The sequence below is a fragment of the Primulina tabacum genome, chromosome 11 (genome assembly GCF_025594145.1).
Source record: "Primulina tabacum isolate GXHZ01 chromosome 11, ASM2559414v2, whole genome shotgun sequence".
NCBI lineage: Eukaryota > Viridiplantae > Streptophyta > Magnoliopsida > Lamiales > Gesneriaceae > Primulina > Primulina tabacum.
Window position 1 is genome coordinate 36,341,024 of NC_134560.1, and position 13,081 is coordinate 36,354,104.

Below are 13,081 nucleotides of genomic sequence, written 5' to 3' on the forward strand. Positions count from 1 at the left end.
GTTTGTATTCATTAAAAACGTAAAAGTAAGGAACCGAATTAAGAACGTGTTGGCGAGAGATGAAAGTGCGTCTCCGTGTCCGGATCCAGCGTCTTCTATCTCTGTTCTTCGCGTTCCGTCGTCCGTGTGCTCTGACTTTTTCGCTCTTTTTTTTTCCTCTACTGTGTCGGTTGTGTCTAAATTTTAGAGCCCTTTTTCATGCCCACGATGAAACCTATTTATTTTTGAATATCGCGCCGCGCGCATATGCGCGCCTCTTTCTGTATGGAGCTCTCTCTTCCGCGCACATGCGCGCCATTGCTCCGCGCATGATTGTGTCGTGCATGGGCGCGCCCTGAGTGGCGCATGTGCGCCGATCTTTCTGCCATAGTCGCGCATGTACGCGAAAATAAATCGCGCATATGCGCGATGCACTGCCTTTAGCACTTGCTTTGCTCACACTTCTTCTTAAGCGCTCTTTTAGTTCATTTTCATACCCATTTTGTAGTCGTACCTAAATTCCTGCAATCAAACCAAAAATAACAAAAAACGCATAATTCTGCCAAAGAAAACTAACAATCTATATGAATTGTAAGGATAATTTAAGTGCACAAAATGCACTTATCATGGTGAGAGACTTGGCAGGGGGATTTATGGTGAGCAAAAACAGTGTGAATTATGGACTGTTTGAAGTTAAGGTGGCCGAAGCACTTGCCTTCCTTGACGCTATCTCATGGACAACCTCTCTTCAACTCCAGGATCTTATATTTGAAACCGACTCAAAGACGGTGGTAAATGCGATCGCCTCAAAGAATGTTGACCACACAGAATTTGGCTCAATTATTTCCAGCTGCTGTCAAATTCTCGACGCACACTACAAGCAAATATGGTGGCTCATTCTCTTGCTACCATGTGCTAATCCTTTTATTGAGTTTCATCCTCTAGGTATCATTTGTAATTTCATTTCCCAAAATTGTGAGGATAACATTTGATAAATGACATTCTCGTTTCAAAGAAAAAAAAACCAGAAACTAAACCAAGAAAGCAATATATATTCATGTTTTTACTCGCACAATATGCACCAGCTTTTATAAACCTCAAACTGCAGGTATAAAAAGTAAAAACAGAGGCGGTGTTGAATCTTGTTTTATCTATTGTACGTGTACTTCAATTATAGAATTATATATATATATATATATATATATATATATATATATACATTCAACAACTACATCTAGTTTTCCGCCAGACCCCACAGGTGAAATTGAAATTGTACTCAAATCACAATTTAAATACAAGGCACGTAGACATAAATAGTCAAATTCCAATCCACTAGCATTTTAATTGATAATTACCATTTTGTCCTAAAAATTTAATCGACTATTTTTTAAACCAATTCATTAGTTTAAAGTTTTAGTAGACTATTTCAACTTTAATTGATTTTTTCAACTAATTAAGATATTACTGTTGTGTCCAAAAAATATTCCTTGAAACCCATAATCAGAAGCCCAAACATTTTGGCCCAAGAAGAGTTGCAGTTCGGTCCAAGAAAGCACGATGACAGAAGTTGAGCCATGACCCAACGTGAGTGGTTGTGGAATGTGGTTGAAACTTCCATGTGGAGCGTTACAAAAGCAGCAGGAAGGATCAGAAAGAATCCCCCGAGAAATCAACACAAAAAATCCATAGCAAACTCTCTGCAGAATTTCTCTCATTTGTCTGTTGTTTATTTCCATTTCCAGCAATCTTTTTCTGTAGATTCTAGTATGTCCATCCACATTTTATGTAAAAACTTTGTTCGAATTTATAACAGCATAATGAATGTTGATGTTGTTTATGGATTTCTCCTTTAATTTCATTATATTCCTCATTTCACGTTCTTATTTTTGGAGCCATTTCGAGGGAATTAGAACAAACGATCGAATCGAGATTCGCAACGCCTAATTAGAAGTCAGATTATTTCACAAATTCGGCACGAACACGTGCCTGGCACGCCTGCAAATTTTCGAGAGAAACAAGTTGGCACGCCCGGTGGGACACAAATGCCTCCAAAGCGTACTGAGAAGAATGAGGGAATTCCTCCATCAGATGGGAAAGTTCATCGCTCACATGAAGAAGAAACTGATGCAGATGGAAGAACTGTTGAAAGACTTGTTCACCAGTTCGATGAAGAGATTATGAAGGAAGGAATTGCTGTTTCTGGTGGTGATGGACCTTCACTGAACTTTATGTTGGCCATCGAGAAAAACATCCGCAGTGATCTCAGAGAAATGACCCAAACTTTCGCTACTGTTATGATGGAATTTGTGGCGGAAGTGAAGGAATGGAAGAAGTCTGCAAAAGGGGAGGCTGTTACACCAGAAAATGATAATCTTCAAGAAACTGACGTTAAATTGCTGAAAGATCAAGGCCAAGGATCAGGGGTTTCTCAAGCAGGTGAAAATCGCCGCTTGGGGGAAACACCGATTCCCGAATCTGCTAGAGAAGGAAGATACACTCCTCCACACAAAAGGGATGAGGAGTTGGGGTTAAAATTCCAAAATTGCGGTAACAGTAAACAAATGGCTGGTAATATGTTCTCTGTGACGTCTCCTAACATACATCCAGGGATGTATGATGACGGGTGAATGCATGGATATTCAGTACCAGGTTCGGGGAATAACACTTGGGGGGCATTCTATTCTCCTCACCAGTTACGACAAACTCCAATGTTGGATTTTGAGATGGTACGTGATGTTATTCAAGAGTTGTATGGCCCAGGAGTGAGGCCAATCAACCGACCAGAATTTCATAAACCGTATCCTGATGTTGTGGATCGTGACAACCCTTATCCAAGAGGATACCGCATTCCAGACTTCAGGTTGTACTCTGGGGAATATGGTCAATCTAGCGTGGAACATGTGGCCAGGTTTACAATTCAGTGTGGGGAGTTGGCGAATTTGGAGAACTTTTCTAATTACAAGCTACGTTTGTTCCCCAATTCCCTGACCAGTACTGCTTTCACGTGGTATGCAACGTTACCTCGGAACTCTATTATGACATGGCATGATATGGAACGTCAGTTCTATACACAATTCTTCAGAACAATGCCGGAGATCAGTATATCGGAATTGTCAAGGGTGGTCCAAAAACCGGGGGAATCTGCTAATGATTTTATTGATAAATTCAAGAATGTGAGAAGCAGATGTCGTGTTTTTCTCCCTGAATCAGAATACGTGAAGATGGCACAACGAGGGCTCGATTTTGAGCTTAGAAAGAAATTTCAAGGGATGTAATTTCGTGATTTTTATGAACTTGCTGCCAAAGTGTCAGAGTATGAGGAATTGTTATTACGAGAGGAGAGTCATAAAAGAAAGTCTACAGTGGGCTCTTATTTCCAGGAGATGGAGGAAGTTGCATTGGCAGAAGTAGCAAATTCCGGATCACGTATTGTCCCTTTCTTAAAACGCAAAAGTGAAGAGGTTTCCAAGAAAAACATTCCTCCAGTGCAAACGCCCTATACTTTTGATGCATCAAATACGGAGGAAATTTTCGATCACCTAGTGAAGGAAAAGTTCATAACATTCCCCTCAGATCACAAGCTACCCACTAGGGAGGAGTTGAAAGGAAGAGATTACTGTAAGTATCACAATTCCTTCAACCATAATATTAATGCTTGTTGGGCTTTCAAGAATGTCTTGCAGGAAAGAATCAACAAGGGGATCCTGAAATTTTCTGAGAAAAAAGAAGCAATGATAGTCAATGAAGATCCTTTTCCCCCGGTAGCCAACGTGAACATGAGCAGTACCGATTTGCGTTTCTTAATCAATGAGAGGAGAAGGAATGGAGGTGAGGACATGTCCATTAGGCCAGGAGTTACTATAAGAAAGTGTTGGGTGCCTCGGAAAATGATGTTTGAGGTTAAAGAGAAGAAAACAGAAACTTTTCATGGCAAAGACCGCTACTACAGTGGAGAGGATCCGCATTATACTGGGAGGAACATGAGGTATAACATGGAATCCATGGCCAAAAGGTCGGACAACCAGTACCTCAGAAAGGGTTCGTTTCATGGGTTAGCGAATGGCCAAAGAAGGAATGACCCACAGTTGGTCCAGAAGATAATCCAGAGGCCAGCACCTCTAGGCTCTGATAGAAAATATGAAAGGAAATCCCGCTTTGTTATTCCTCCCATAGCAATCCCCAACGGCGTATGGAAACGGGTAGAGCATCCAAAGTTCCCAAAACCGCTTTCTCGGACCCAAAAACGACGTTTGTTGAGAGAAAAAGCCGCTGATCGCAGATCTAAGATGGGGAAATCACTCAGAGAGAAGAAAAAAAATTGGGAGGAAGGCTACTGAAGGTAGTGAGGAAAAAAAGTTACAAATGGAGGATTTAATCTTAGCTCCTGGCTCAGATGAAAGATCGACAGCCGGAGACAGATGTTTTATAAAGATGGAATAGAGGAGAAGTGTTGTACAAAGTAGGATGGATAGCCACTTTGGCTAATTTTGAGGTATTGACTAGTATGAAGTTTCTGTAATATGCGAGGAATAGGCTTTTAAGCCATTTCCCGCTGAACTTGTTTGCAAATAGTGATGAAGCATCTGTGAATAAATAAAAGAAAATTTGCTCATGGAATCCTTTGCAGCTGATGTGTTTTTAAGAGAATAATGTGTTTTCTTGATAGCCGAATTGATGACGTGTAGAGTACGTTTATTACATATTTTGATACTTTTATGGTGTTTGAAAAGTATGGGTGATAATGAGCAATGGTGATAACATGTTGTGATAATATTGAAGAAAACAGGCTATTTAGCCGTTGTTCTTAATTTATTTTACAGAAATCCGGGCAGAGTTTCTCTTGTAAACGTGACATCCCAGAAATACAAATACATGAAAACAAATCCCAAGCAGTATGTATAAGGTAAACAATATGTTTTCAACAACAAAGTTTGGCTTTTAAGCCACTTTTCCAACTATACACATCAGGAAAAAAAAATCTTGTCAAATCATGGCAAACAAGTGCAAAAAATTACAGCTACTGTCCCTAGTCTGCATGTTTTATTTCCTCTCAATGAGCATGACACTCCATATGTGTATGCTCAGCCGGTTGCAGAGATATTCATCAAAGCTTGGTAATTTTGATAGGCCAGCGGCACTACCACGAGGAATTTTCATCTCTATTGGTCTTTAAGGTATTTTCTTGTATTGGCCTTTGAGATAAATTCTCGATTTCTCCAATGATGTTCCTGCGAAATAAATGGGACCAAGTGATGAATAACGGAGTGTTGATCAACAAACTATGAATGCTCAAATAATAATACAACATTACAGCGAGGAAGAAGAGCATCTACTAAGCAGGATGGAAGATTACCAAGTGAATAAAAGTTGAGTGATTTATACATACCTCATTTCCATCTTCTGAAATCCATCAGACTCTACCATCTCGATCAAAGCTAATTTATACAGTGCTAGCTAATGATTTGGGTAAAAGAAGAGCACCTCGTGTGGTTGTGTTCTCAATATGAAGATTACATAAGTTGCACTAGCCATAGGCCAAGCTCTGAATATGCACATCAAGGTAGCTGCTTTGTTGAAGTGCAACACCCATTATTACTTATCAAAAACTCATTCAGACACATGCACAAACACCTTGAGTGCATCATGAAATTTGACATATTCTACAATGTTTTTGTCATGAAGAAGTAGAAAAAATGTAGAAATCTACCTGCTCTTTTGAGATGATACGGCTGGATGGAAGGAATCAAAGTTTGTTTATTTGAAGGCGAAATTTTGAGGATTGATGTGGGTTTGGGCTTGTCTATTTGAAGGAGGAATGAAAGGAGTAGAAAATAAGAATTCACGTTAAGGGTTGTTACTGGACAAACTCTGAAGGGTACTGTGATACAAAATATGGCCTCCATGCCAAGTTTTGAATATGGGCCAAAGTGGGCTAAATATATAATTAGTCAAATTGGCCCACTGGCCAAATTGACTACGGGGGGCAATTGTTGTGTCCAAAAAATATTCCTTGAAGCCCATAATCAGAAGCCCAAACATTTTGGCCCAAAAAGAGTTGCAGTTCGGTCCAAGAAAGCACGATGACAGAAGTTGAGCCATGACCCAACGTGAGTGATTGTGGAATGTGGTTGAAACTTCCATGTGGAGCGTTACAAAAGCAGCATGAAGGATCAGAAAGAATCCCCCGACAAATCAACACAAAAAATCCATAGCAAACTCTCTGCAGAATTTCTCTCATTTGTCTGTTGTTTATTTCCATTTCCAGCAATCTTTTTCTATAGATTCTAGTATGTCCATCCACATTTTATGTAAAAACTTTGTTCGAATTTATAACAGCATAATGAATGTTGATGTTGTTTATGGATTTCTCCTTTAATTTCATTATATTCCTCATTTCACGTTCTTATTTTTGGAGCCATTTCGAGGGAATTAGAACAAACGATCGAATCGAAATTCGCAACGCCTGATTAGAAGTCAGATTATTTCACAAATTCGGCACGAACACGTGCCTGGCACGCCCGCAAATTTTCGAGAGAAACAATTACATTATGAGTTGATTTACAATTCACAAATTACATAATTAACATGAAACAACTAATGGGATCTCACAATAAGTTAGCATCATGTTTAAATGATTGATTATTATTTTAGAGTGTTTTTCAAACATTTTATTATTGTTATGACCTGCATGGTTGGTTAGTGCAAGAGCAAAACAAAAAGAAGTAGTAAAAGTGCAAGTTCAAGTGCGAGTGCGAGTGCGAGTGCTGGTACTAACGTATGTGCAGCGAATAGTGCATGTGCATATGCCAATGCAGGAACTCAAGCCAATGCCAATGCAGGAAATCAAGGAAATGCCAATGCCAATACTGGAACACAAGACAATGCCAGTGCACATCATGTTAATTAATTGTTGGTGTTTTTTTTTTATTCGGAAGCAAGAATGAGATTTGTCAGTAATGTGTTTTGAATTAGTGGAAGCAATGTGTTTTGGACAAATGTAATTGTTAGAAACTTGGAAGATATATGTAATGTGTTTAAATGTAATGTTTTTGGTTTAATGGATTGGAACACACCTTTGTTTACAAGGTGTTTTGTTTTGGTTTGATGAATTTGTATATATTTGTTTTGGTTGATTATACTGGAATAAAAAAATGTCTAAAAGACAATTTCATTGAACACAATAAGCGCAATTTCATTTAATATACCAAAACACATATATTAATAGACGTCACCAATACTACAACAAACTTCTACGCTAATTTGAATACATAATCAATTGACAATGTCCATTACATAAACCACCGTGTTACTTAACAAGAAGATCAACGACCATAAGGAGGAAACATGTACATAACTAGTGATCAATGAATCTGCTACTTTTTTTTGATATGAACACATATCATAGATGGTAAATAAAGAGAATACAAAATACACTGGGCATATCCAAGGATCACAAATCAGTGTTCAAAAACCATAATTGAAGAAAATGGTTATATCAAAAAATAGATATATCCCATGAATGAAATGCAAATACTGGGAGACAAAATATGAACATCAGGCAGCAGCCGGCGTTCGATGAACATGAGTCAAAATCTTCCGAAAGATAGTTTCCACATCCGGCCTCTCACCGTCAAAAAGTACCTTGTTACGAGCAATCCAAATGTGATAAACCAATGCAACTATCCCCGAGTGGCACCTCTGTGCATGCATGGTAGTACCTCTGAATCTCCTGCGGAGAAGACGAAGTAAACCTGTCGTAGATCGCGCCATACACTGAACTTCCAACCACTCCCATAATCTAACGCAAAGCTGTGTAGAAGCTGTACACTCAAAGAAAACATGCCGTGCAGTGTCATTCACAGTACCACAAAGACAACAAGACTTGTCTAGGATATAGGGCTGTCTGTCCTTTGTCAAGCACTTCTCATGAGCAAAAATCCAAAGAGCGAAACGGTGTTTGGATAAGATGTGTGGTCTCCAACGAATATACCATCGAAAGAACCCACATTGTTCAATATTCAATTATAATACATTATATCTTTCGATTTTTTTTTCCTCGAATATCACGACTTTAATTTCAACTCTTTTGTCGCATAAACACAACGAAGGAATCAGATATCTTAAATCCAAGATGGTCTTGCATGATGCATGCTTCAGAATCCATGACGATTTTGTTCCCACTGGTTTTAGTCGCAAAATGAAGATGAAAAAGACAAGCAAATCAATAAATGAAATGATTCAGTTCATTTTAGGAAGTTCATGCTAAAGAAATAAAAAAAACAAAAACAAAAAATACTTGCATCTTCAACACGTGCAAACATAACATGGAGATCGAGAATGGATAGCCAATAATTGAAAAAGACAAGACCGCCAATCCCATAAAAAAAATATAGAAGATTATTTGACAAAATACAAAATTTACAGTGTCGGCATACGTTTAGCCCGTGTAATTTATAAGAATCGATTGGTGTTCCAATGAAGCCGAAGTCAAAAGCAATAATATCTTAGTATTATTTGCAATGAATAAATAAAATGATAAATACATCTCACAGCCTCACTGGGGGACAGTTCAATTCTTTAATTTTCTATTAATTTCTCAGACGACGCAGCTGATTCAACATAAAGACACCCTTAAATCGCCCAACGGAGTTATACCGCCGCCGTAGGGAGTTGTACACGCCGGCTTCCAAGTGTTTGACATACCCTTTGTTGTTCCACTGCTATTTGTTGTGGTCAAGAAATCTTGAAATTGCTTCTGCCGCGTGATTGGCGGGACTTTGTCTAGATATTAAATTTTGGTTTTTACTAATCTGAAATGATTGGAGCTCATTCAGCTGCATTTTTGTGTTTGTTTTGTGGGTTTTCAGTCGACAGAGTTCCGATCAGGTGTTTGATATAGATACAGAGTCTCTGTGTTTGTTTATATATATATATTTGTTGAGAAAATAATGGGTGTTTCGGATAATACGAGGGGGTTGATTTTGGCAATGCTGTCGAGTTTGTTTATTGGAACGAGTTTTATTTTGAAGAAGAAAGGTCTACAGAAGGCAGCTGCTGCTGGTACTCGAGCAGGTATAGTTTACATATAATTAAATACCCATGGATTCTTGTTGTTCCTTCGGTAAAGGTGTTATTTTTTTGGTGTTTATGTCTACTCGTATAAATGGATCTGTGATGCATTTGATTTTTGAAGGGAGCAAGCGTATTGGAGCTGTGGTAAGGGGTATATTAATTTCTTGGCTGATGTGTTGATAAATCTCTAGCTAACGGATTCTATAGTCGATGAAACTTGTGATGGATTGATGGATGCAAAATTTGGAAACAAGGGTGTTGAAAATTTTGAACATTTATCTGGTGGGATGGAGGGGAAAATAATTGTGAGCACAGTGATAAAATGATTTGGCGAGTGAGTCCTATTCTTGGTCAGCATATTTTGGAAGCTGAATATTTGTCTGGGAACTCAAGAAACAAGAATAGACAGAGTCTAATCAGCAACAATATTACGTGTTCTAAAATGATATACGAGTCAATTTCTGTTTACCAATTCTGAAAAATTCTTGTTTCGCTTGCCAAATCTTTTTTTGTACAAGTCGTGCAAAAAAGATTTACAATATTCATGTATGTAAAATGTAAATCACTTTTCTCACACTGTATTATTTCTCAGTTTATTTGCTATACATTCACAATTTGTGTATTTCATATTGTAGGATTTGGTGGCTACACTTACTTACTTGAACCTCTTTGGTGGGCTGGTATGATTACAAGTAAGTGAGATTTTTACATTTGTTCTCTTTTTGCATCCTGATTGCTACGAGAAGGTTGATCTTCCGACGTTCTGATCAATATGCTGATAATTTTCTTGTCTTTCTTACAGTGATTGCTGGAGAGGTGGCCAATTTTGTTGCTTATATTTACGCGCCAGCTGTTCTTGTGACTCCCCTTGGTGCATTGAGTATCATCATTAGGTACATTCTTCATGATTTCTGACCTCTGTTACAATTTGACGATATCAAACATTTTGAAAGATTCCTTGATTATATCCATGTAAATAACCATTTTCATGCATCTGTAAAGTGCTTTTTTGGCACACTTTATGTTGAAGGAACGATTGCAAAAGTTGGGCATACTGGGATGTGTGGCTTGCATTGTAGGATCTATAGTCATCGTGATTCATGCTCCTGAAGAACACACTCCAACTTCTGTACAAGAGGTCTGGTTATTGGCTACTCAACCAGGTTGTTCTCTATTTCTCTTCTTATAGTTTTCTTACAAAATCTAGTCATTAACGACTTCCTAGACTCTGGCTTATGCTCATTTTTTTTGTCTATAGCATTTATGATTTATGTAGCCACTACGGTATCCATGGTGCTAGTATTAATGCTGCATTTTGAGCCTCTCTGCGGGCAGACAAACATATTGGTTTACTTGGGGATTTGCTCCTTGATGGGTGCACTCACGGTAATCATGTTCCCAACACATCTTTTACATTTATAAAGAGCTTCTTTTATTTATTGTGGCTACGTACTCATCTGCATTGTTCAATGGAGAAGCTTCTCATCCCTTCACACGGCTTCGTCAATATATATTAATGCAGGTTGTGAGCATAAAGGCAATTGGAATTGCTATAAAACTTACTTTAGAGGGGATCAATCAATTTGGATATGCTCAGACTTGGTTTTTCCTTTCGGTTGCTGTAATTTTTGTGATCACTCAGTTGAATTATTTGAACAAGGTAATCGTAATAGGCAAGGCTCTTGATTGATGTATTTTGTTGTTTAGAAATGTGAAACATTCACCAATTATTGGTATTGGAGCCTTTACAACTGCCACTTGATTAACCATTATCCGAAGTAAGCAATAGTAGCTCATGTACGTTATCTGGCATATCATGTGCTTGCTAGAAGTTTGAACGAAAGTTCATTCTTTTGGTCATCCAGGATTAGTTATGTGACTGTCTAGAAATCTTGAGTTCATTAATCTACAAGACCGCCTTGTTTCTAACCAGATAGAAAATCCTTTTGCCCTGAAAATATTTTGCTATTCTATTTCTCAATCTGTAATTTTGCGATTGGTATGTTCAGGCACTCGATACTTTCAATGCTGCCATAGTTTCTCCAATATATTATGTGATGTTCACTTCACTGACCATCATCGCTAGCGTGATAATGTTTAAGGTATTTATTTTTTTTCAAATGTAGTTCTTTGTCGGGATCAAATTTCACCAAACAAACTATCTAGACTCTTGCATTATTTTACAGGACTGGTCAGGTCAGAATCTGAGCAGCATAACCTCCGAGTTATGTGGATTCATAACTATTCTCACTGGAACATTAATACTTCATATGACAAGAGAAGAGGAGCCAGCTACCACAACAGGTATAGCATATCCTCCCTTTAAGTCCAAAGTTTGCATTTGTTGTCCAAAACAAGCTTTTAAATGAACAAGTAATATGTGTGTAAAAGTATTATGTTTATAAAATAGGCTTTTGTTAATCTATTCAGGAACCATAACATGGTATGATGGAGATCAATCAAAAGGATTAGAAGAAGCTCACTTCATCGCATTACGTGGTTAGGACTACTTTAAGCAAGCATTAAGAACCTAAGGAAATAAATAAGAAACTTGAATATCTGATGAATGGATTTGTGACCACAGCTAAGTGATTTTTCATAGAAAAGACGTCCATGGGACAAGGCTCGCCACCGGTTTCACCTCCCCATTCATGCACCTTTTCTTCGAGGGACTGGGAGAAAGGCGAAACAATTTTAGGATTTGGGTGGGTTGAGGCTGCTTAGAATGTTTTTGCAGAGTGAAATTTCCATCAAGAACTCTCCTTGGTTTTGTTTTTCGTTCTTGCTTTTTTTTAATCGAATGGGGTATGTAAATATGCAGCTGTATTTTTATTAATTTTTTTTGGTTTTTTAAATTGTTTTTGGTCAAAGGGTGTTGTAAGGTCATTGGGTTGTGTATCTTGTTCACTACTACAATTTTGAGGTCGCAGTGTGAATTTGAATATGCTCATGAGTTTATCGTAACCTAATTACTAAAAAAGTACAATTTTGGTCTCGAGAATTTGTTTTTTTTGCAATTTTGATATTCTATTATATTAAATTTTAATCTTATCTCACTATTTTTTGTGTGTCCAATTTTAACACTACGATGATATGATACTGACATCAACATTCTCGTAAAAAAAGCTAAAATTATCAAAATTTAAAAGATACAGAACTAAGATTATATTTTAACACAAATGTACCTGATCAAAGTTATAGTTATCTCTAAATGATCTTTGATTATTATTCAGATCAACTGAAAACTAATCCAATATGCGATAAAACATGTTTTAACTACGAAATAAACAATTAAAAATTTTAAACACAGCAAACATTCATTTTCACTCCATTTGTTTGTATCACTTCAATTTTATTTTTTGTATAAATTTAAACAATTGACAAATGTTTTCGTGTCTGTATTCATAGGTTATTTGACGTTTCAGTTCATTCATGGATTCAAATATTTGGTAACTAAATTATATTATTCAATTTGATATTGACATCTTGATCTTATATTTTTTATGGCTTTTCTTTTCGTTTGTTTGTTTTTTTTTTAAATGGAATTCATAAATTGTCAGTTGAATTTGAATATTTTTCTAAAGACCCAATTTTTGAACGACACATAGGAGCAGGAATAGCTCAAATATGGTCCATGCCCACTAAAGTCTATGATGCATCAATAGCTCATTTCGTCTCATTTGAAAGATTCTCTCTCATTTTGTTCTCAATTTTTTTTTTATTTGATTTGAGGTAGCTCTGACTTAAGCGTCGGAGAGTTTTCACCGGTCGTATTGCTGCTTTTCTTGTTTACATTCTTTGACTGTTCTATTTGATTTTTTTTTTTTTGAAATTCTTGAATGAATATTCTTAAGTTCATAATTTTTTGTTATAATTTTTGAGTTTAGTTCGTTTATCCTACATCGTAGGGTTTCGTTCTTTAATTTGATAAGAATTTACTTATTAATTTTTTTTGCTGTTGCGATAGAGTATGTATTTGAAATGCTTCAATAGTATTTGTAAGTTCATAAATTCTTTTTTTATTTCGTGG

The 13,081-nt window shown here is 37.1% G+C and overlaps 1 protein-coding gene across 3 annotated transcripts; it reads left to right on the plus strand.

Moving 5' to 3' along the window:
- Window positions 1-8,474: 8,474 nt before the first annotated feature.
- LOC142518228 (putative magnesium transporter NIPA6) lies at window positions 8,475-12,046 on the plus strand. 3 transcript variants are annotated; one of them, XM_075620970.1, is made up of 10 exons: window positions 8,475-9,051; window positions 9,687-9,743; window positions 9,854-9,944; window positions 10,054-10,214; window positions 10,328-10,437; window positions 10,574-10,711; window positions 11,061-11,153; window positions 11,238-11,355; window positions 11,482-11,550; window positions 11,636-12,046. In XM_075620970.1, the coding sequence occupies exons 1-10, from the start codon at window positions 8,928-8,930 to the stop codon at window positions 11,641-11,643; spliced, it is 969 nt and encodes a 322-aa protein (XP_075477085.1). In that variant the 5' UTR covers window positions 8,475-8,927; the 3' UTR covers window positions 11,644-12,046. The 3 variants fall into 3 exon arrangements, with proteins under 3 accessions (XP_075477085.1, XP_075477084.1, XP_075477086.1); XM_075620969.1 differs by having other exon boundaries at window positions 8,481-9,051; window positions 10,310-10,437; XM_075620971.1 differs by lacking the exon at window positions 8,475-9,051 and adding an exon at window positions 9,114-9,385 and having other exon boundaries at window positions 10,310-10,437.
- Window positions 12,047-13,081: the final 1,035 nt, after the last annotated feature.